The sequence below is a fragment of the Oncorhynchus nerka genome, linkage group LG3 (genome assembly GCF_034236695.1).
Source record: "Oncorhynchus nerka isolate Pitt River linkage group LG3, Oner_Uvic_2.0, whole genome shotgun sequence".
NCBI lineage: Eukaryota > Metazoa > Chordata > Actinopteri > Salmoniformes > Salmonidae > Oncorhynchus > Oncorhynchus nerka.
The window spans coordinates 11,231,444-11,256,463 of record NC_088398.1 but is presented as its reverse complement, the minus strand read 5'-3'; the positions used below and the strand labels follow the sequence as shown (position 1 = coordinate 11,256,463).

Below are 25,020 nucleotides of genomic sequence, written 5' to 3'. Positions count from 1 at the left end.
AGAACGCAGCATCTACAGTACATCATGTATAGAGGAAGAACCTCTTGTTCCATGTGATGAGATCTGAGACATCAGAGTGAGGTCAGGTTTAAACCTCTGCTCACCTGTGGACTCTGCATCTCGTAGTCTGAGTGAGTAACTGCACTGTTGTAGTACCGGTTACTATACCGGTAATTCCGGTTGTCATTGGAAGAACCGCTAGATCCACCTGGACAGGGGGAGTAGGGGAAGAGAGAGGGAGTAGGGGAGGAGAGGGAAGAGAGGGGAAGGAGAGGAAGAGAGAGGGAGAGTAGGGGAAGAGAGAGGGAGTAGGGGAAGAGAGAGGGAGTAGGGGAAGAGAGAGGGAGTAGGGGAAGAGAGAGAGAGTAGGGGAAGAGAGAGAGTAGGGGAAGAGAGAGAGTAGGGGAAGAGAGAGAGTAGGGGAAGAGAGAGGGAGAGTAGGGGAAGAGAGAGGGAGAGTAGGGGAAGAGAGAGAGAGTAGGGGAAGAGAGAGAGAGTAGGGGAAGAGAGAGAGAGGGGGGGGAAGAGAGAGGGAGTAGGGAAGAGAGAGGGAGTAGGGGAAGAGGGAGGGAGGGAAGAGAGAGGAGGAGAGGGGAAGGAGAGGGAGAGTAGGGAGGGAAGGGAGGAGAGGGAGAGTAGGGGAGGGGAAGGAGAGTAGGGGAAGAGGGAGTAGGGGAGGAGAGGGGAAGGAGAGGGAGATTAGGGAGGGGTGGGAGAGTAGGAGAGGGAGAGTAGGGGAGGGAGAGTAGGGGAGGACAGGGAGAGTAGGGGAGGACAGGAGAGTAGGGGAGGACAGGGAGAATAGGGAGGAGAGGGAGAGTATGGGAGGGGAGGAGAGGGAAGGAGAGTAGGGAAGGAGAGGGAGAGTAGGGGAGAGGAGAGGGAGAGTAGGGGAGAGGAGGAGAGGGAGAGTAGGGGAAGGAGAGGGAGAGAGGGAGAGTTGGGGAGGGAAGGGAGAGTAGAGGAGGGGAGGGGGAGTAGAGGGGGAGTAAGGGAGGAGAGGGGGAAAAGACACTTGGTCGGTCAGAATACACAATAGTTGTGTTACGTCAACATACTGACAGTCCATCACTGCTGGGACCATAACCTGTTGCTGAGCTGCTGAACATGGTGCTGTAGCTAAGATGACTAGCTGTTGCCATGGTGAATGGGAGCTGTAGCTGTGGCAGAGGAGAGGCCACTGAGGCTGAGCTGTTGCTATGGTGACGGTGTGCTGCAGGCTGTAGGGACTGAGCTGCGGCTGAAGTGACTAGGAGCTTGTTTCTACGGAGACTGTGTAGCTGTTGAGAGAGTGAGGGGCTGTAGGGGCTGGCTGAGATGTAACATTGAACCACCATCACTATGACGCAGTAGACTGCAGTGTTCCCCCGAAGACTATGTAGGTGGGAGGGATCTCCCAGACAAGATCCTTTACAGTACTGTACTAACCAACACGTTTTCAATGGACTTTCAATAGCTCTCAATCTAAGGAATCTTGGTGTTTTTTACAAACATAGGGGAGAATTATCTGGGGGAAATATGGTATCAAACAAGCTGCCCATGTTTAGTTTGCTCTTTTGAAGTTTGACCTCTGCAGATGTTTCCCCATGCAGTGGACTGTGACTTATGGTAAGGGTATACTGTATACTAACTGCTGTGTCCCGTACCGGAGCTGGAGACGGAGCTGGTGGTGGAGGTGGAGTGGCTGTGGTCCATGGCCGGGCTGGTGGAGGTGGAACTGCTGGTGTTAGTGCCCTCGTCCGTCGTCTTCTTGAAGAAGTTGTGCTGCAGCGCATAGAAGGGCGTGATGCGTGTCTTGGGGTCATAGTCCAGCATGCGCAGGATCAGGTCCTTGAACTTCAGGTAATCGCAGGGAGCGTGCCCCTGCTCTCCGCCCCGCCTCCCGCCAGGACCCCCAGTCTCCACCCCCAAGATCTCATGGAGCCGCCGCGTCGCAGGAGGCTTGTACTCCTGAATAGGGAGATAGAGGGAGTGAGAGAAGGGGGAGAATGGAGAATATGGATGCGGGGAGGTGCAGAGAAACACTGTTGAATTCTCATTTTCTTCGAGGCAGTTTTAGCGACTGGTTGAATTTCACACATGCATATTGTTATGACGGTGAAATGGTTGATGGTCAGTAGAATGCATATTATGAATGGATAGACTCACTATTAGGCCTACATTATTCACATAACACCAAGCCAGTGATGAGAAGCTGGAATGAATGAGACCAACATGTATCCTTACATGCTCTCCGGTCTAAAGACCATCAGCTCAGGTGCATTAGTCCTAAAACTAACAATAAGTTGTCTTATCCTGCACTATATCATTCACTTAACTCCTAATCGTCTAGTGAAAATACATGCCAACACCCATAGGTGTAAACCCGTGCTCACACACCCACCCAGGTGTGCCTGCCTCTGGGGTGAGATGGCTGATCCCCCCCCACCATCTCCAATCCATTTTGGACTAAGTTAATTAACCTCTGATCCAAACCTTTCTCCCCCTCTTTCTCTCACCTCCAACGTAACCCAGGCCTCTCCCTTTGTTCAACCTCCACCTTCCACCAGCCTCCGCTGCTCCTTCACCTCATCCCTCTCTTATTAAGGGCTATGTAATGCTTCTGATACACACAATAATGGAACGATAAGGACCACCTTTTTAGACAATTAGAGAAAGCTTATATGACGAGGGGTTTTACGGTTTAGATGATGATGACTGGAGGAAGATGCTGAGGACTCAGATCTCCTTCCTAAGAGTGGGAGTTTAGGTTAGAAATGAGAAAAGGGAGAAAACACCTCTTCTGCACAAACTACTTTCCAATATCAAGCTAACCCTCCTCCCCTTCCTTCTCCACCTCGGTTTTCTACCCATCTCTCTTTCTCTATCTACGGGTGAATGGTTAATACAAGTAGGTTCGTTGAGAATTTGCCTCTAACCACGGACACTTGGGTCAAATATCTTTCAATCCCCCTAGCAGTTAAGTTTAGGTTTGGGGGTAAGAGCAAGGTAATCTGATTCAAGATCTGTAGTGTGACCGGGGAACTTGAACCTACTGCGTTGTGAGTGACAGGAGAACTTGAACCTACTGCGTTGTGAGTGACAGGAGGGATGTGGTTCGGAGATGAGATGAGAAGATTAAGTAAGAGCAGAGTTTTACTCACGGAGGCCGAGGGGTAAAGTACCTTCTTTATGTCCTTGTTCTTCTTGACGGTCCACAGACCGTCGGACAGCTTGTCAAAGTACTTCCGTGCTTTGGGAGCCTGATCCAGCATGTGGTTGGGAGGGACGCCCAGCACCTCCACTATCTTATTCATCTGATCCACCTGGAGAGAGAGAAACAACAGGACAGGTCAGGGGCAGATTTGGCATCAACGCCCAATGCTGTGTGTGTTCTCACAACCTACCTCGTTGGAGCCGCTGAAGAGGGGTTCTCCCGTGTGCATCTCCACCAGGATGCAGCCCAGGGACCACATGTCAATGGCCAGGTCGTAGGGCATGCCCAGCAACACCTCCGGAGATCTGTAGAACCGACTCTGGATGTACTGGTAGATCTGTGGTGGAGAAGAGGACGGAGGGACAGAATGAGGTGATATAAGAAACAAAAATAGGTTGGGGAAAAAAAAGAAGAGAGAGACGAGGGGAGAAAATGTGATGAGAAAAGATAGAGGTATTAGCTCCAGTATGTTGGTTACAGCAGAACAGAGCTGTGGCCCTTTAATAACATTTCTAATCTAAATTAGAGCACACTCACTGGTGGAGGGAGACAGGATGGTGGTGGAAGAGGTGCAGTGACACCGTTTATCCACACGGGGCAGGCCAAACTGAGTAGAAATATCTAAACTGGGTGCAGCAGAGCCGCTGGGATTCTATATTTGAGTACTGTAGTGAGGCCCATTTCCTCATCTTCCCAAGAGTCCTCAAAGACGTGCTGTGAATGCCAGTTCCTATTCAACCTGGCAACGGCCTCCCTCCATAGCTTCCCTCTCCATGTCTATTTACCCTCTGCAGAAAACTGAGCTCATTCTCTTTTGAAACGGGAGAGATGGAATCATCTGTGGGCTATTCCTGCTCTGTCCCTCCTCCATCCATCCTTCCATCTACCCCACCCTTCTCTTCTCCCTCTTCCTGAGATATCCAGAGGCATTAGCACACAAATTATACATTTTTACAAAAGGTTAGTATACATTGAACGTTTATCTGGTTTACAAAAAGCTGTCTCTTATTCATTCTACCTCTACCATTCCCTCCCTTCCCCTGCGTCTCTATCCCCCCCAATAGCTCCCTCCTCCCTGCTCTGATTTTCTTCTCCACCCAACAACCCCCCAGAGGGGATATAGCATGCATTAAGGGCCTACTATATTAAACCACAGTCGACTGCTGATGCATGCATTGGTTTAGGTCGATCTTAAATATAATACACAGAAGCACGCAGATACCCAGAAAAATTCACAAAGGATCCATTGGGAGTGGTGAACTGCAATGCACTGATTTCAGGAGTAGACTGTGTATATTGATGTTCTTGGTAAGGTGTAGTCCTCCCTCCCCTTGCTTCTCCCTCTCTCCTAACCCAATGGTGTTCTATCCTCAACACCCCTCGCCTGACCCCCACCCAGCACATGCATTTGGTTCATTAGGGTCTTCTATATCTCTGTGCTTGGTTAGTCAGCTAGTCTCCTCACCCTCTGGCCTAGTTGACAAGAGCTGCCAAAGTCCACGATCTTGATGGCGCTGCGCTTGGGGTTGCACAGCAGGATGTTCTCGGGCTTGAGGTCGCAGTGGATGATGCTAAGCTCGGGCGTGGCCAGGAACAGCAGCGCCGTGCACAGCTGCTGGGCAAACTTTCTGGTCAGGTTGAGAGAGACGCCGCGGAAGTTGGTGTTGCGCAGGAGGTCGTACAGGTTGTAGGAGAGAAGCTCGAACACCAGGCACAGGTGGTTCCGGAACATGAAGTGCCTCTTCAGGTGGACTAGAGGGGGAGAGGAGGGAAGAGGTTAGTAGGGGAAGCAGTATACTGCAGTAACCTATCTGGGTGCTCTGCTCTACATGGGTAGTGGTTGAGGTGACTTCCAGAGTGACAGTGTGCCCTTGGAGTGGAGAGCAAGGTGCTTTGACCACATGGAAAACCATATAAACGCCATCTATTATTATATTATTGTGTGTCAATCATCTCGCTCAGCGCTATAGGAGCTTAGTGAGGTAGAGGTGATTCTGTGACAGGTTTATCATTGCAAAGGCTACTGGATTGATATATATGTAGCATGATACTTATACATAGGGATATATGAGAAGTAGGGCATTGGTCTATATTTCAATTGAGACGTTAAATGTGGAGCAGGTTGCATGTGACGTCAAAGAGGCACAGTATCAATTAATTTTAGTAGATGGTATACATGCAATAATGCAATAGTGTTAGATCGTAAGTGGGGCTTAAAGCTGTGTGTGTGTGTGTGTCCTCACCTATGTAGTACTTCATCTCGGTGTCGTGTTTGTTCATGAGCTCCAGCAGTCGCAGCTCTATCTGGGCCTGGTTCAGGAAGGCTTTCTTGTTCTTGATGATCTTGATGGCCACCCACTCCTGCTCGTGGTGGTCATAGGCTTTCACCACCTGCGGGATGGCAAAGGTCACAGGTCAGACAGGCAGCCATGTTGATTGTAGCATTTGCAGGTGGTAGGGGCCAAAGCTCCTTCACCAAACAAAAAATAGTCATTATCCCTCCTCTTTCCTCTTACCCATTTATTCTCCTCGCGTCTGTAGACATACTTCATTCACTCCATGCAACTCTTCACCTTAAACTTTGAGTGTTTCTCCTCTCTTTTCTTCCATCCTCTTCTTTCTCCCTCCTCCCCCCACACCCTGACCTATCCTCCCCACCCCCTGACCTATCCTCCACCCTAACCCTCCATCCTCCCCCCACCCCTGACTTATCCTCCACCCTGACCTATCCTCCCCCACCCCCTGACCTATCCTCCCACACCCCTGACCTATCCTCCCACACCCCTGACCTATCCTCCCCACCCCCCTCCCCTGACCTATCCTCCCCACCCCCTGACCTATCCTCCCCACCCCCTGACCTATCCTCCCCACACCCCCTCCTCCACCTATCCTCCCCACACCCCTGACCTATCCTCCACCCTGACCCTCCCCACCCCTCCTCCCCCTACCTCCTGACCTATCCTCCCCTACCTCCTGACCTATCCTCCCCACACCCCCTGACCTATCCTCCCCCTACCTCCCTGACCTATCCTCCCCACACCCCTGACCTATCCTCCCCACCCCCTGACCTATCCTCCCCCTACCTCCTGACCTATCCTTCCCACGCCCCCTGACCTATCCTCCCCACACCCCTGACCTATCCTCCCCCTACCTCCTGACCTATCCTCCCCACACCCCTGACCTATCCTCCCCCTACCTCCTGACCTATCCTCCCCCCACACCCCTGACCTATCCTCCCCCACCCCGAACCTATCCTCCACCTGACCTACCCTCCCCACACAGCCTGACCTATCCTCCCCCCACCCCTGACCTATCCTCCCCACACCCCCTGACCTATCCTCCACCCTAACCTATCCTCCCCACACCCCCTGACTTATCCTCCACCCTGACCTATCCTCCCCCACCCCCTGACCTATCCTCCCCACACCCCCTGACCTATCCTCCCCACACCCCTGACCTATCCTCCACCCTGACCTATCCTCCCCCTACCTCCTGACCTATCCTCCCCACCCCCTGACCTATCCTCCCCACACCCCCTGACATATCCTCCCCCTACCTCCTGACCTATCCTCCCCACACCCCTGACCTATCCTCCCCCCTACCTCCTGACCTATCCTCCCCACACCCCTGACCTATCCTCCCCCACCTCCTGACCTATCCTCCCCCACACCCCCTGACCTATCCTCCCCCCTACCTCCTGACCTATCCTCCCCACACCCCCTGACCTATCCTCCCCACCCCTGACCTATCCTCCCCACACCCCTGACCTATCCTCCCCCTACCTCCTGACCTATCCTCCCCCTACCTCCTGACCTATCCTCCCCACACCCCCTGACCTATCCTCCCCCTACCTCCTGACCTATCCTCCCCACACCCCTGACCTATCCTCCCCTACCTCCTGACCTATCCTCCCCACACCCCCTGACCTATCCTCCCCCTACCCCCTGACCTATCCTCCCCTATACCCTCTCCCCACTGACCTGCCCTCTCTATACCGTCTGTCCCCCATGTCCACTGACCTGCCCGAAGGAGCCCTTGCCGATGAGCGAGTCAATCTCGTAGCGGTCCAGCCACTTCTCTCCGTTCTTGACGATGTAGTCGTAGTTGTCGTCGTCGTAGCCATCATTGTACACCTTCCGCTCCTTCTTAGTGCTCGAGTCCTCCGGGGGCACCTGCTGGGCACGCCGCTTCTTCTTCGTGTAGTACACCTGGACACAGAGGAGAGGAGATTGAGAGAGGAAATGGAGAGAGGAAGGGACGGGCGGGAAAAGAGAAAGAGGGGTAAGTCACTAATGTTTCTTATTTTGCCACACTACTGTTTGGATAGATCTCGGCGGACCAAACCAATGATAAAACTGATATCCTTCACTAGTACATCAGTTTATGCTAATGTGGTTACATATACCTAGGGTTGCAAAACTCTGGTAACTTTCCAACCAGGATTTCTGGAAAACCAGCAACATTTGGGAAAGCAACCAGAAATTTGCAACCGTACATCTAATGTTTATACAAGGGGTGTAAAACAAATTTTGCCCTGGGCCGCACTGAAAATTGGTTATACTTCCTCGCCATCCATTTTGCAAAGAAAATTCCTATATCGATCGTTTTGGGAATTCTGATGTTCCCTGACTTGCTAGCTTTTATTTAAGCGATAAGCGAGCTGGACAGTCAAGAAACGATATGAATGTAGGTCATATCATTTCTACACAGTATTGATTTGTTTGTTTTTCATTTGAAAGTATATTGAGTCCTCCCCACAAAAATATTGAAAAAATAAATACAAATAAAAACATATCTATTTTACTCAAACCACCCGCGAACTGGATAAGCTGTGAGGTGATGTTTCCTGCAGGAGTCATGATCTCCAGGAAACATTACCTAACAGCAGCAGCAGAGTCCTGTAGGACCTGATGGCTGGCTGACACACACACTCCACTCACCTCATTGATGTGCTTGTAAGTCTTGATCAGATCGACAGAGAGTTTTCTCAGCGGTGCGCTGGCGGGATCTCTAAAACTTGGGGGGATCCTCCTCTGCAGTATGGTCGCATCAGACAGCACCTGGAAGGGACAGGTGGTGAGGGGAGCCCCAAAACTGGCCAAGACAACCCTGCAGTATTCTAACTAGCGGTAATTAGAACTAAAGCAAATAAAGGTCACTATACAATGTGAGTGGAAGGAGTAACTTCCAATGACATAACTGTGGATGTTTGAGTTAACCTATGTATACAGGCAACACTGTTGCTTAGCGACAGAACAGTCTATCAGTGATGGTGGTTGTAGTTGCTTGTCAATAGAGTACAGTACCAGTCAAAGTTTGGACACACCAACTCATTCAAGGGATTTTCTTTATTTTTTACATTGTAGAATAATAGTGAAGACATACAAACTATGAAATAACACATATGGAATCATATAGTAACCAAAAAAAGTGTTCAACAAATCAAAATATATTTTATATTTGAGATTCTTCAAAGTAGCCACCCTTTGCCTTGATGACAGCTTTGCACACTCTTGGCATTCTCTCAACCAGCTTCATGAGGTACTCACCTGGAATGCATTTCAATTAACATGTGTACCCTGTTAAAAGTTCATAATGGAATTTCCTTCCTTCATTATGCGTTTGAGCCAATCAGTTGTGTTGTGACAAGGTAGGGGTGGTATACAGAAGATAGCCCTATTTGGTAAAAGACCAAGACCATAAAATGGCAAGAACAGCTCAAATAAGCAAAGAGAAATGACAGTCCATCATTCCTTTAAGACATGAAGGTCAAATTTGGTCTGATGAGTCCAAATTTGAGATTTTTGGTTTCAACCGCTGTGTCTTTGTGAGACGCAGAGTAGGTGAACGGATGATCTCCGCATGTGTGGTTCCCACCGTGAAGCATGGAGGAGGTAGTGTGATGGTGTGGGGTTGCTTTGCTGGTAACACTGTTGATGATTTATTTAGAATTCAAGGCACCATTAACCAGCATGTCTACCAAAGCATTCTGCAGCGATACGCCATCCCATCTGGTTTGCACTTAGTGGGACTATTGTTTGTTTTTCAACAGGACAATGACCCAAAACACACCTCCTGGCTGTGTAAGGGCTATTTGACCAAGAAGGAGAGTGATGGAGTGCTGCATCAGATGACCTGGCCTCCACAATCACCCAACCTCAACCCAGTTGAAATTATTTGGGATGAGTTGGACCGCAGAGTGAAGGAAAAGCAGCCAACAAGTGCTCAGCATATGTGGGAACTCCTTCAAGACTGTTGGAAAAGCATTCCCCATGAAGCTGGTTGAGAGAATGAATGCTAAGAGTGTGCAAAGCGGTCATTAAAGCAAAGGGTGGCTACTTTGAAGAATCTCAAACATATTTTGATTTGTTTAACACATTTTTGGTTACTACATGATTCCATGTGTTATTTCATAGTTTGATGTTTCCACTATTGTTCTACAATGCTGAAAATAGTAAAAATAAAGAAAAATCTTTGAATGAGTGTGTGTCCAAACTTTTGACCGGTATTGTACGTGATGCTGACGTGTTTGAGGTTGTGGATGTATATTACAATCCAACATGTAGGTAGCTTCTCATTATGTCCATTCAGTATGTGATGCTAATACCTCTGTGCACGTGATGAGTTGTGGGTGTGTATAGCGTCAGTATAAGGGTGTGTGTGTTTAGCATTGGGTGTGTGTGTGTGTATATATATAGCGTCAGTATAAAGGTCTGTTCCTAAACAGAGTATTATTCTAAACAGAGCATTAAGGAGTGTCCTGTGAGGGCGTTAGCCGCTGGGTACCTGCTGCTGTTCAGCCATGGAGTGGATGTTGCTGAAGGAGGGGTGGCTGTGCTGGCTCGACATGGTTGGCTCAGCGGGGGAGAAGCCCAAGGCGGCAGGCTGGCAGAGGGTAGAGGAGGGGGGCTTGCATCCTGAGCTGCTTCCACCTTCGCAGGATAGACAGAGAGATGGAGGGAAGGGGGAGAAAGGATGAGAGAGAGGGAAAGGTTTTTAGAAGCAATACATCGACATGAAGCTTCCTAACTCATCATACATACACTGGCACTGCCGTGGGTGTGGGCACGAGCACTGCACTGCAGAGGAAAAGCACACATGTGCTCTCTCACACACCCTTCTTGGCTGTTCTTTGAAGTCACACACATACACCCTATCAAGGATGTAGAGCAAGAGGGTGGGGTGGCTACTTAGTAGGGTACCACTCCACAGGGCAATTTAGCTCCCTGCCAGAAAGACCACACAAATAATGGTGGAGTGAAATATCTCTATGCAAGAGGGTGTCCCATTTCAGCAGAATCAGCATTAGCGCAGGTCAACCTGACAAAGCCAGTGTGTGTGTCTGTCTGTAAGTGAGATTGTGCATGTGTGTGATGGAGAGAAAGATATAAGAGACCTTTGTCAGTAGTCCACATTGACACGCCTCAAAACCAGGACATTTCCAAATAGAACTTTCTCTCCAACTCCTCCTTTTATATGAAAAGACAAAAGAAGAGGTGGCTTCTCACAAAATATAGAAGATGGAACTAAACCAAACCATTTTTGTTGCTGAATGTTGTGAGCACTAAAATCTTCTGATTCCATCAAGGTAGCTAGCAAACATGGACAATGTGGGTTAGAGCTTCAATGGGACAAACCACTGTGTGACAAGACTGTTGCATCATCCTTCCAAAAAAAATGACTAGTCACTGTTTAGTGTGCTGTTTTGCTTCCTCATTAAGTTCCACCAGGCTTGTTTTTCTGTCAGAATCGCAGGTTCAACTTGACTGAGATTCTCTGCAGTCTTGAGACTTTGCTTTGCCTGCAGTTTGACTGCAGTCGAGCTAAAATGGCTAGAACACAGCAGGCTTGGTAAGAGCAGTCGAGGGTGGTATTGACAGTGCTGTACGCTCAAGCCTGATTTCCACCAATGCCAAGACACAGCAGTTTGGACCGCTGGCTCCTGGGTAAACCCTGGCCTCCGCAGAATTTTTGACCTCTCTCACTCACTTTGCTAGAGGGGGGCTGGTCGCTTATACAAAAACCAAAAACATCCGCCAGTGGCTCAGCAAACCGGCCTGGAAACTCATTCCACTGGCATTAAACACATACGGAGTCAGACTACACTTTGACCTAGTTGTGGATGGTAGAATGTTTAAGACAAGACGTTCATCCTGGTTGTTCTAGATTAAAGTTTGAATAAAAGTTTAAGTTTAGACCAGGGTTTCCGTTAACCTGTAGACGGCTTTTGGCAGATTTATTTTAATTTTTTTTTAAAGCCGGTGAATAAAATTGGCGCCAGCCAAAACAATGCAAAATAATGATTTTTAGCCTATTCATTGATGGAAATACACTTGACTGGTCATACTTATCGGTCTATAGGTTAATTTGCATAATTTTGTGTAATTAAATTGGCGCATATACAGTATATTCGTTATGTATCATATTTATCACACGTACAGATACAGAGTGGAAAATCTGTCAGACACCGTCTCATACAGAACATGCATAGGAAACGAAAAGAAGGCTTCATCAGCGTGTCACACACCATTTTGCAATGAGCTGGAGAAAGTACGCATTTTGAAAACGTATACTTAATTGTTTGAAACATTAACATTTTACTACATATGAGGCATGTCTTACCTTGCCTCAAAGTAGCCTAGCCAAAATCAGACCATATTCGAGATAATTATTTATAGCAACTTTTCTTTCATTGTCCAGTAGCCAAAGCACAATACTAGTCCTATTAGCAATCTGCGCTAGTTGTTGCACATTAGATATCCCTCTTTCTACATTTCTAACAGATATTTCCATCTCTGTCACATGAAACCACTCGCATGTGCAGTACGCTTTGCTAACGGTGTTTTCCCATGAATTGCATTATGGAACGAACATTCACGCGAAGCCTATTACCTTGTGCGCATTGCTGGGCTTAAAATGTGAAATAATATTTTATCAACATTTGAAGCTAAGCGTTTTGATCGGTTGCATCACTCATTTTCATGTAGCCTAGACCTACTGGTTGTATGAATTTGGGATCTTTCGTTCCACAACTGTCCCAGAGTCTGTTTGGAATGGGCTATTTCTTTCTCGACAAGCTGACCAATAGAACATGTAAACTTTTACACTATGGGGATAGTAGATTGACAGGCTAGTGAAGTTGCTGCTCGTTACTCTTCTTGTTGGCTGAGGAAAAATAAACGTGCAGTTATTCTAACATCTTCAAAGTGCACGTCAGAATCCAGTAAGAAGGACGCACATCGTTGTATCCTCAATTTGCATGTTCGGTTAATATGAATTACCATAATGTAAAATGTGAATTCTGTCATTCTGAGCACTGTGGGTGGATGCCCTAATCAGGTTATGCATCCAATACACATGGGGCCGGTAAATCTCTCAAATGTCCAGTTAATAACACATTCTGACGGTCAAATGTCAAAAGACAGGGAAATGATGTCCCTTAATTTATACAGTCTGTCCATCCCCCAACTCTGTTCTTCCCTCCAGATGTGAGGAAGATTAAAAAGAGGACATGGGGCACCAATGACCTTACACTGCTGAACAGTACCAACAGCATGTCCTGTTCAATGGTTTGGTTACTTATAGTGCAAAACCCTTTCAACACAACCCTTACAGTGCAACGTCCTAAATTGCTGATGAAAACATTGACCACCTTGCTAGTGTCCTGCAAAACCAACAGATGAATTGCATGTCTCCGGTAAAGTGCAGAAAGAAGAATATGAAAAAAGGGGGTATATAAAAGTGATGAGATATTTCACAGCCAATGCTTTTATCACTGGCTTTTAAAGTGAGGAATAACGGGGGTGAAATGTATCAACGACACATTACAACTTGAAATAGCCCGCCGATCAATGGGCGTAGTTTAAACAAAGTGCAAAACAGCACGTCTGAGCACCATCAATCCTGAGGGGTGACTGCACGCATTCCCTCCTATTATAGGATGAGTCCCAACACTGACATCAGGAGCGGGCTGAGAAGGAAGGAGGAAACATTACATACGTGACTCATCTCAAACTGCTTTCTGTCTCAGCACAGATACAGAGAGAAACACTCAGACACAAATATTTAGAATATTTCTTATTGCTGTTGCATTGTCGAGAAGGAACCTGCAAGTAAGCACCTTATTGAACAATGTACATCATGTGTATCCTGTACATACGACTAATAAAACTTGAAACACACACACAGTATGTCTCCGGTACACTCATTTTTCAATATTAAACTGATTATGGCAGTCGGCGGATAATGCAATTGTCATGTAAACACCTTACTCTGCTCATCTTAAAACACCCGGTTTTCTGAGCAATCTTTTTAATTATTAGGACATGTGAACACCGACATTCCAGCGGTGTCTTTGATCGGCGCATGTGCTAGCACCAGCAGAGCGGGTCTCCCTCTTTAGCCCGAGTGAAGTGTGTTTGGAACAACAATATATGCGTTTTAGAAGTCGTTTTCACATACAAACTTTGTCCAAACTCTAAATGTGATATGCTCGCTGTGGTAGAACATTTATTTCCAGGAAGCCTGACCTCAGATGTGTCCATGTAAACAGGATTATTATGGAAATCCTTCTTCTTGCAAAGCATGTAAACAGTTTAATCAAACTATTATATTAATCTGACTATCCACAATAATCGCATTATTGTGAGCAGGTAACCACACTCACACCAGACCTGTATCCAGAGCTTACAGTGTTACAGTTAATCAGCCTTTCAGATCAATACGACCATGTTCTACAGCAAAGACTGTTTAATACATCTCCATCAGCATTGGCCATGCATTGTGAGAGGTTAACAATACAACACAGTTTAAATGGTTAAACAAAATAGGACAGCTGCACCTGCAATGTTGTGGTTTTATGCTACAGTAATAGATGTAATAGACTGTAGATGCACTGGGATCAGAATTGCAAAGAAAACTGTAGAAAACCGGTCTACAAAAAACAGAAGAGAAATTTCATAACGCACGGAAACTGCTGTTGTTATGAGAGGCCTTGTTCTGCCCTGGCCTCAGTTGGGAGGGATATGACGATAGTTATGAGGGCTATCTGCCGAGCACTGAGAAATGTCACACTGTGCCTTTAAATGCTGAAGTGAACACATTGAGAACTTCCTGAGTGTGACACCCCCTTCCTCTCTGGCTGCTCATTGGCTGCTAGTATCCAAGGGCTGGGCGGCGAGGTCTCTATAAATAAACCTGGTAGCTTGTGCTGTATCAGCAACCCTTCCCACAATGCCGCTCTCACCCTCCCTCTTCCTCCTCTATTTCTCTCTGCCTGTTACCTCTTTCTCTCTCACCCAACCGGCCAAAGCACTCACACAAATGTTGTCTCTAATGGGGCTGGATATTAATAAAATATAGTAGGTAAGGGCACACAGCCATCTATATACAGACACACAGGTGTACTGCACAGGGTAGAATTCATCCTCACTTATGCAAGTGTCAAATCGGACTGGGTTAAATATATACAGACAGGGGTGTCTGAAGTAATCATTTGCACCAATTAACTGTGCATGGACCGTGAGGTATCCCACCACACCCCTCTACAGCTGACAATCAGTGTGTCACCATAGCAACAGACCATCCCACTATCTGTCTCTAAGGAACAGGAAGGAAATTGTGGGGGGTGTAAGGCCAACAGCTGAACCCACCGTCCCTCCCCCCGCCCCTGTCCGTGTTGGCCCCTCTTATACCCTGTTAGGGTAACGGGAGTAGTGGTGCCACCAAGCCAAAGTTGGACACAGGGCAAAAGGCAAGTGGTGGTGGGGGGGGGGGGGGTGATGGAAGGAGGGAAGGGATAGAGTGTGGGTAAAGAGCTAGGTCTGTATGCTTCAAAGCAGAAGGAAGCTTTTTGGCCACCGGTTTCCCACTGTTCAAGTCACTGGTGTCCATTACCCTCCCACTCATGCAACGACACTGTGGATGCCTGGCTGGTACACTGACATACTAACTACACACATTAACACACTCGCCGCCACAACGCGGGCAAGGAGGACCACCGTTATCTCTCCACTGCCCGGTCAGGATCTCCAAGCTCTCATACAGGCACACCTGACAGAGCCAGGTAACAGGCAGGTAATGCAGTACCGTTAGAGCTCTCTCTGTGAATGGTAAAATCACCTTGAACTTTGAAGACAGCAACTCAATGCTGCCAACAAGTTACTTCTGTGTTTAGAACAACAGTAAATAGAACACTTTCCCTGTCGTCACTCTGACGACAGCCAGACTACTTTCCTGACTAAGCTTGTCCATTGTCAGTGCTCACAAGAGAAGGCACCACTGTCAATAGAAAGTTCCAAAAGCTAAATCTTCTTCTAGAACTGTCTCTGAGCTGACCTCGTGCAGGGTGCAGACCCAGCGAGGGCGAGGGAGTGTGGCAGGGGAAGCTAAGCCCATGCCCTCGTGGTGCCCACTGTGTCTGGGCCAGGTCAGGTCACTGCGGACGCTCATGCTCCTCTTTCCCGGCACAGCCGGCTCGCTGGCACTGAGGGACAGGCACAGCTGAGACACAAATACTGCGCACTCTGACACGGCGCTTTCAAGCCCAGACTGTGAAAGAGGGGGTGTGAGAGTGAGGGAGAGACAGAATGTGTGTATGCAAGACTGGCTGCTTGTACATCATGAATATGACATTCCATCTGTTAATTCTATGTCTTAATGTACCTGTGTGTCCCTCCATATGAAACCTCTCTAGTTGTCCCTCAGTGTAAAGGCTCTGGATCCTCACTGTACTGACCCGGACCATTAGCTACTTCTCAAAGGTCAAATATCATACTCTTGCTTCCACATGCCGGGCAACAATCCAATCAGGACACAGCGGTAATGTCCGCTTCCAGCCTGCACTGCCGACATGATTGGTGCATCAGATCATTGTCATGACATGACTGGCTTGTACATCTGGTCATTGTCAATCACTGGACTGAAAATACAACCACCTTGGCTTCGGATACAATCCAACAGGATGAAGACAGGCTGGAGGAAAGTACCTATCATCATATGACCACAGTATCACAGTAGTTTGATAAAGGAGGAAGTTCTGGGCATTCACTGGAAGTGTGAGCCATCCTATGGAGTGAACTGACTGCAGATTAGGCTTATAAACTAAGTCCAGGTCAGGAAAAACTCCTTGTCCTCCTGGTGACAATCTCCACCTGCCAATGCCCAGACACCAGCTAAACCTCCTCATATCACTGGCCTGCTCACAGCGCCGGCTGGCGGGCAGCAACAGAGTGCTTTATTTATTTGAGAGCAGCCAATGCTCTTCCTCATTTCCTCTTGACCACCCACGCACTGACTGTGCCGAACACGTCTAGCAGCAAAGAATGGAGCGGAGGGGGGCTGGTAGGATTCTCAGGAAGTGAGAGATGTCATCCCTGTGTCTGGCAGTGTGAGTCAAAGTGGAGGAGGAGGAAACAAGATTATTCATCAGAACAGGAGCGGGAGTGATGTCCCACCCCACACGCCCCAGTGATCCACAGAAACCTAAGTGCGTCCCTCGAGTGGAAGCGTCTGTGTTTGGGTGTAACAGTGGGGGCCAGTTGAGAGGGAGGAGGGGTCCAACATGCAGCCACCCAAAAGGTCTCTGAAGACCAGCCACAGTGTCAAACAGAACACTGCATAAAAGACAATGATAAATCCTCTACCGCTTCAAGTAACAGGTACGAGACTCAAAAGTCCCCATGAGGTGTAATTTCTCAGTGTCATCAAACTAGAGTTTCCATGCCAGCTTCCCCATACCTGGTCACCCCCTCGTACCGACCCCTCTACCCCAACACCACCTGCTACACCCCCAATGAACTTTATAGACAGTCAGCCCCCCAAAGCTGAGTCAGACTGAAAGCTATAAATAACAACCATCTGGATCAACCTCTCTCATCAAACAGTGACACTGGTAAATTGAGCACTCACACAGTACATACAAATATAACTAAATCCTCTCCCAAATGTAATGGGAGAGGAAGGCCGACGACAGCCCTGGTACAGGACGATTTGTGGCCGTGGTACTTTCTGGGCTCTGGCTCGACAACTTCTACTACAGAGAGAGAGCTGGTATGGATGAGGATGTGCTTAGTACCCAGCGTTTGGCATCGTGGCGGGCATGTTTGGCATCGTTGCCAAAAACTTAGCAACTTACAGCATCTAAACCACTCCCTTAACCAACAAGTTTCAAATGTGACCCAAAGGTTCTCATCCTTGTTCACATCTTAGGACGGCTGCAGGTTCTCCTCAGCTCTGGACTAACTCATTAGACTGACCAGCTCTAATCGATCTCAGTGTGATCAAGCTCCTTTGGTGGGCAGCAGCCTGGGCATGTCAGCTCCTGTAGATGCAGCAGCTATCCATCTAGTCCTGCCTGCCAACAGGAGAGGTCAGTCTGATTCTTCAGGTGGAGGAAGCAGAGGGGGAAGACTTACAACTCACCACTGAGGTGTGAACTTACATACAGCTTCGCAAACTGCCTATTTTACTTATGAAAGAACAAGAAAAAGACAGAGAGAGGAGGAGAGAGTCAGAGAGAGAGTGAGAGAAGCAGGGGAGAGTTTGCTTGCTAAATGTTTTATGTGCTTTCAGTGATGGAAGTGGCTGTGTCAGCGTGGATACTGTGAGTGATGCGCAGCAGGGGAGAGGCCGGGAGAGGAGGGGTGCAGAGTGTGTGGGGGTGGGGGTTGTCTGTCAGGAGATGTGGGACGGCTGGGGCTGCGGGTACAGGCTACATGCACACTGAGCTCTGCTTCTGCTGCACAATAACATGTTTTCTTTTCAAGCTTGCGTCATCAAGGGGGGGGGGGGGGGTGAGAGGAGGTCGAAGGGGTGGTAAAATAACACAATGTATAACTTAAAATTAAACCAAATTGTTTGCACTCATGACTATTGCATTCAATTACATTTTCAGACAAGATAGAAGCAAAGCAAATACTTCATGAATGTACTGTATTGTTACAAATCAACCTGCAAGGTTGCTAAACCAACTAGCCTGCTAACGTTATCTTAGCACTACGAGTCAGCCAGTTGCTAATAACAACTGGCTTATAGCTACATTAAAGTAAACCAAAGTTTTATAAACACATAACGCCATCTAACCAGTTATTAAAGAATGTTAGCTATTTGTAGTTATCTTATCCAGCAAGCTAACTGGACAGCTAACGTTAGAGATCATGCCGAAAAGTTTGCAAAAACAAAAAGAGAACAGACAAGCCCACTGGACGAAGGCACTAGAGCCTGCCGTGTCCATTGCCGTACATGCCCCATCTACTTCTTGTTTACATCATACTTCCTGTGATTGGTGGATTGTAGGTCACCACCGCCAACACATGGTCTGGAATTGAATTAAATGCTAGCATGGCTACTGGCTAACATTAACCAGTTTAAGATAGCTAGTGAGCAAGCATACCAACTCAGTAGCACAGCATAGATCCTCCAAATGACTGAGAAATAGTGCATTCTGGGCAGTTTAGAAGCTATCCAGGAATAAGGTAATAAATACGTAATAACCCAAAAACATAACTATGTTTGTACTTGTAGGTAACCATGACTCCAACTAAGTTACTATGTCTTTGACCACACTGTGTTACATTGGTGAGTAAAAACTCATGCTTCCTACCCTTTAACGTATTTAACTAGTGTGAAGCGAAACACCACCACAACACAAATCACCTCAACAACCCCCCCCCCCCCCCACACACACACACACACAAACACTTAGCCTATGTACTCGCCTCCCTAACAATCTCTAGTCCACACATCCCTATTGCTTCATCACCACAGTCTAAAAGTCACAGCCACAGAAAATAACAAACTTACTTTCCCTCTTAGCTACAGTCTGAGGGAGATGGAGGGGTGAAGCCTAAAGGGTCATTTTGACAGACTTGGGAGCGTTGCAGAGGTCCCCCCCCCCCTAACCCTGTATACCAGCTCCTCCCATCTAAGCTACAACAACAATGATACTCAATCCAGACTGATTTATTGGATGGTGCATTTGTTTACCTCTACATGACACCAACTTCCACATGAATCACATTCCACAGAGGGGGACAATCTCAAGGGACAGCAGCTTATAGAGCACCACTCCACCACCACATCCTCTACACCAGAGGAGGCTGGTGGGAGGAGCTATAGGAGGACAGGCTCATTGTAACAGGCACCTGCCACTAACTGTAACCACACCAAACACAACACAGTCCAACAGGCAATACTGTCTGGGGATCTTGTTAAAAACGCAGCAATCAAGAGCATCGATTGCATCACTTCAGTCACATTCTGGAGGGGGAATGAATGATAACTTCAGTATCTTGTTTACTGGAAAGTCAGAAGGATAAACATGACTCAACCACAGTAAGCAAGGGGACGAGACGTTTCACCTTTAGACCATAAATTAGCGCAGGAAACAAACAAGATGAAGGGGGGGAAGGAGCAAAGTGCAGCGGTGGGGACGTGGTGTTTGTGTGACTGCTTCAGATACCGCTGCTTTCAGTCTCACAGTCCAAACTCCACTAACAGAGGGCCTAACCTGAGATTATTTTTCTTTCCCCAGCTCTAATATGGCCCTCATCTTCTCCCTCTTGTTCTTCTACTTCAGGAAAAGAAGCTCCCACCATGACTTTACCTTTGGCCTTAGGCCTAACTATTATCATATCTTCAACATTTCCAGACAGAAAATAAATGAACCAGACAGAAAGTCGCACTCTTTCTCAAGCATGTTACATTTCTCTCCAGCATATTTCAGACAGTTAAATCAAATGTTATTTGTCACATGCTTCATAAACAACAGGTGTAGACTAACAGTGAAATACTTACCCAGTTACTCAGGGCCCTAAAACTAAGTCAGTAACCTACACATGGCCGCTCAGCCCGCACCACACTGAGGACGGAAATAGGCAGCAGAGAACGAGTCAGTTGGATACTCAGATAAAAATAACTTAAATTAAAGGGGGATATAGCTGAAACGTCACCCAGATATGTGGGAATAAAGACTGCACTTTCCCCTCATGTCTCAGAGTCTGATACCTCTTAAAGTCCAGAGAGGAGCTTCGAGTTACAATTGACAACTACAGCTGTGCGTTGATTTACAATTAGCCTGCTAAATCGCTGTTACTAGGAAGTGATAATGGCAACAATAAAAGTTATGCACTCAGCTGTAAACGTGGACTCGAAGTGTCACCATCTCCCTACCCCCCACCAATAGAGATAGCAATATTAGGAGTGAGGTCTGGCCAGTGAGAAATACTTATGGTTGAGGGGAGGCGGGGCGACTAAATAACTTTCCAACTGCCAAAATGTTATGGCCACCAACTTAGGTAATCACCAAGTCAAGTTATTTCAGTGCATGATAAGTTTTATTTATGATCAAGCAGAAGCCTTGTTTAATATCTACTATACTTCTAGCAACCATGCTATGACAGACAACAGTAGGTGAGCTAAGTTTCAATGTAACCCCCAGACACCGTGCCCACTTCAGTGGCGGCTCACTGTGTCATGAGTGGGAGTCTCTCAGCAGGGGGATGGGAACGACAGGCCAGTGAGGGACACAGACAGCCCTTTCCTGAGCCAAGCTGCAATCCAATTTAAGGCTTATGGTGGCGAATCTGCATTAAACTACTGTACACTAAGCAGTCTACAAGGTGAATCCCATCAGCTATTCAACAAGTCTTCTCCTCGTGCTTCACTTTTCAACCCAACCTCTCCTGGCCTCTCAGCCACATGCCGATAACTCGCTTAAGTTTTATGGGAAACTCCTGAGATAAATGGCACCTTGGAAAGCTGTGACCTTAAAATAAGTGCTACAATGTCAAGCATCAAGGGCACAGCCATGAACAAAGTGCATGACTGACTGATTGACTGTCTGACCAATGGCGGTGTCAGTGCTTCCCTGCTACCATGCTGGACCAGCTGGTCAGACTGGGATCAGTGGGGGATGGTGGCTGGTGTGGTCGTCCTCACAGAAGCTTTAGATTGCTTGTTTGAAAACTCTTCTTAAAAAAAAAAAAAAAAAATGGGCCAATTAAGTCATTTATATCTAAAGAGCATTAAGTGGATAAACGATTGATGGATAATTGAATTCCCTTCTTGAGCCAATGCCAAAACTGGACAAGAATGAGAAACCCTTACACAAATAAATAATCAAATGAAAGTATAAACAGAAGAGCATTACAAAAACTGGACAATTGTCTCCCTAACTCAGTATTCATTCATGCCTTCATCTACCCCCATCCCCAACTCTCCCTCTACTTCCACATGTATTCTTCCGTCCATTGAATAGGCATCACCATCTCCACTAGCTGCTTCCTGTACTAACACAGACCTGGCTGTTCACTGCCTGAATGTCACCACACTAAGGTATCGTTTTCATTAATAAAACAGGCTACATCCTTTGTAATAACACAACAATAAGCCTGGTGTTCAAAAGTAGTTCAAACCCCTGCACCTGTAGGTCCAGGTGTTGCTTTCGATTGACCTGTATTGATCCAGCAGGTCCAGACAGTGAGAATCTATCTACAACAGTCAGATACCGTGAAACGTGACAGAACATAAGATGTGCAATTCCCCAGGGGCAGGGATTCCGTGAAGCACTTGACTTACACAGCAACAACATAAATCTGTCATGATACTCGTAAAATAAACTGTGAATTGCCCAAATGTCAAATATTATGTAACCCTGTGAAACTTTAAGGGAATCTCCACAACAGAGGTGATACAAACGTAACCTGATAATTAAAAACAATATGCATCAGGCCCCTAGAAAAGGATAGGACACATGGAGGTGGAGGTGCCCCATCACAGGCTTTGAGGTTTAACACTCAGATCAATAAAGTTGTTTTGCAACCTCACACACACACACACACAGTGGAACTCCCAGCTTTGCTAGGATTTCCCAGCTGCCATGGTAAAACACGCTGAAGTGTGAACCACATGACTCTTACAAGTAGAGCACAGCTGTGCAGAACATAAAAGGCATGTGTCCATCCATGGAAACACTAGGACTAAAAGATCAATGGACTGCAGTAGTAACACCTGGGCAACGGTACCCTTGAAAGGGAATGAATTTATTCCCACAATTGTTTGAACAAGTGGCTGGAGACAATTGTGGGAAAGGAGAAGGGGAAAGGGGGTTAGGGTCTCCGAGATGGAACTTCTCTAGGTGGGGTTTGCTTGAGTTTTTGTGATGAGCATTTCTGGGAATCCCCGGCCCTATTAAAATAAACCTAAAACAACTTAAAATGATAGAGCATAAAGGTTTAACACAGCTATTGTCGAGGTAGGTGTTAAAAAATGTTTTTTATCCAATCTGAGTTCAAAAATGAACTCAGAACAATATGAACAGGTTGAGTCTGTAATTACATCATTGTTATGCCAGTAACAAAACATTACAATATCTGTATTAGTTCCATTCTACTACGTTAAAACATGTGTACGCTATTCCACCGAAGTGCTCTACAACAATGATGAAAACTGTACTTGATGCATCCATGAGAACAGTAGTAGGACACCGACCAATGGAGCTCTGCAGCTTCAAGTTTAATCCTCCGACTCTTATGGAAATAATGGATAGGTCTTTCCCCCATTCTCTCATTACGTCATCACTATAATGCTTGCTTCTTTTTGTCTTTTTTTTTACCATTACAATGGCACGCAGTTCTGTGATTGTTCATGACTTTGAGGATGATAAGCACCAGTGTCATCAACACCACAGATCGCAGACACTATGCATGAACAACGCTCAAGTGACAACTACGCAAAAACAACGCTCAAGTCAAAACTATGCATGAACAATCCTCAAGTCACGAGACCACAAACTGCTTCAGCTCAAAACATTGAACATTTACAAGCATTGAACCAACCAAGAGAAACCAGGTAGTTGGTGCCATAGGCAGACACATCTTGATCCAACTCATGCTATAATGAACATCGGTCTTATCAGTTTGCGTCATACAGGATGACCATGTAAGGATACACAATACTCATATCTCAACTAAAAGCATTGAGGATATCACATGCTACAAAAGTTTCATGACAACATCCCACAAGAGGTGGGGACCCTTTTGGAAGAGAGGAGGGAGTCTCACAGAGAACTACACAGGTGATGGAATAACAACGTACTTTTCCACATATAATTCCACACTCATTATTCAAGTATGACAAATAACTATCTTTGCTTAGATTGATCCACTAAAAGTTTACAACACGTGCTTAATGAGAGAGTGAGTGAGAGTGTGTGTCTGTCTGTTCAACTGTGAGTGTGTATACTCATTCACAAACCAACAATATTTGTACTAACTTTTTGTCGGTTTCCGGAGTAGGTGTGACTGAGTTGGTAAATAGCGACTTTGTTCTGGGTTGTTGATCCAGGAGTCGGTCGGCAAGTTTGCGACCATTCTGTTAGAAGGCTGTGGCTTCTCCTCCACTGACGAAGTGATCACCATCTGAAACTCTTGTGTGTTGGGCTGCTGTATCCCAGAAATCAAGTCAAAGTTTATAATTTGGGGATTCCAAAAATTACTTTAGAAAACTATGAGGATGCATCAAGTGTAGAGTGAAGGGGTAATCCTCGGCTCAGAACTCTTCAGAAATCTCTGCAATCCAGCAATATACATCCAACAACAATAAAACTCAGGTTTGAACCGGAAAGGCAGGTATATAAGGGTTTCACACAAAAATATTTCTTTGTCAACAATTCAATCCTGAAGTGGTGGAGACATTAGGAACCAACGAAACTAAAAAGGCACCATTAACTTGTTTCCCAAAAAGTTCCACGTCGTCTTTCCTCTGTATTCTTTATTACTATGTTTCTCTAAGGCAATGAACTGGGTTTCAGGCAACAATACTTATTTCTGACGTAAAAATATAATATAATTATTTAAACTACATATTCTTATATAATTCATAGCTATTTCTTATTTAATATATATATATATATATGTGCTTCTCTGTGTATATGGGGAAGAAAATATTTGGTTACTCAAGTTTGCTTCTTATAAGTGCAGTTTCTCATGCATTGTTCCTTGTTCCGTGCTGAAAAAAAAGTTTAATTCCAGTCAAAGATAAAAAGAAGTTGAGCAGGGTGAGATGTATATCTGGGAGCTTGACTGAGACAGGACCCCCACTCGAATTTCCAGTTTTGATAATTCAGCAGCTGACAATGGAACCAGAGCTAAAGCTGGAAGTGTTGGTGAGCTGAGTGTGGGGGTCTCAATTTCCAACTACCACCATTTACCCCATCACTCTAAAAATAGCCTTGGCCTCTTAGATTACGTGTAAGTATCCTATTGTGAACTAATCAGTCAAAAAACAAACAGGTGAAAGCAATCCAAAACATCTGTGCTGTTTTCTTTCCCAGACTTCAACCTGGTGGTTTAATCCAGTGACACAACAGGTACAGTTCAGAGAGATAAATCATCCACAGTAAAAGCTTTTTGTCTTTGTCTCCTCCACCAGATGCACAAACATGAAAATCTACCCTTCCCCCTTGAAGGAACTAGCGAAGTCCACAGTTAACTGGTGCCCTTAATAAGCGCTGCCAGGTCGAGAGGTGGGAGGAGAGGGACACGGAACTAAAAACACGAGTGACAACAACCTTTAGCTTGTGAAAAATGTTATCGTGTGCAGGAAGAAGAAATAAACACGTGCATGCAAAAATAAATATGACAAAGCAAAGTGCTCATGTGCAAGTAAGTGTATTCCAAGGCACAACACAAGTAAAAACCGTTTTTAGTGTCAGTTTCAGTTTCTTGCTCTCTATTCCAAAGCCTCTGATCTAGGTAGAGTCAATGCGAATCTCTTGATGATAAAAAAAGTGAATATTCAATTTTGATTTGATGTGCCAGAGACGC

At 46.3% G+C, this 25,020-nt stretch overlaps 1 protein-coding gene across 5 annotated transcripts in view; it reads right to left on the bottom strand.

Annotated features, from left to right (window-relative positions):
- Window positions 1-25,020, bottom strand: part of LOC115102675 (dual specificity tyrosine-phosphorylation-regulated kinase 1B-like) — an 80,503-nt gene that overhangs the window by 2,955 nt on the left and 52,528 nt on the right. The window contains exons 1-10 of one of the 5 annotated variants that reach the window (XM_065008464.1): window positions 23,469-25,020; window positions 9,983-10,128; window positions 8,137-8,256; window positions 7,216-7,404; window positions 5,440-5,587; window positions 4,662-4,948; window positions 3,387-3,533; window positions 3,144-3,305; window positions 1,632-1,950; window positions 105-208 (exon numbers count right to left, since the gene is read on the bottom strand). The exon at window positions 23,469-25,020 is cut by the window's right edge and continues 646 nt beyond it. In XM_065008464.1, coding sequence (XP_064864536.1) covers window positions 105-208; window positions 1,632-1,950; window positions 3,144-3,305; window positions 3,387-3,533; window positions 4,662-4,948; window positions 5,440-5,587; window positions 7,216-7,404; window positions 8,137-8,256; window positions 9,983-10,128; window positions 23,469-23,613 — 1,767 coding nt within the window. In that variant the 5' untranslated portion in view covers window positions 23,614-25,020. The remainder of the gene's footprint in view (window positions 1-104; window positions 209-1,631; window positions 1,951-3,143; window positions 3,306-3,386; window positions 3,534-4,661; window positions 4,949-5,439; window positions 5,588-7,215; window positions 7,405-8,136; window positions 8,257-9,982; window positions 10,129-23,468) is intronic. The other 4 variants (XM_029622863.2, XM_065008465.1, XM_065008466.1 and 1 more) reach the window with 4 other exon arrangements.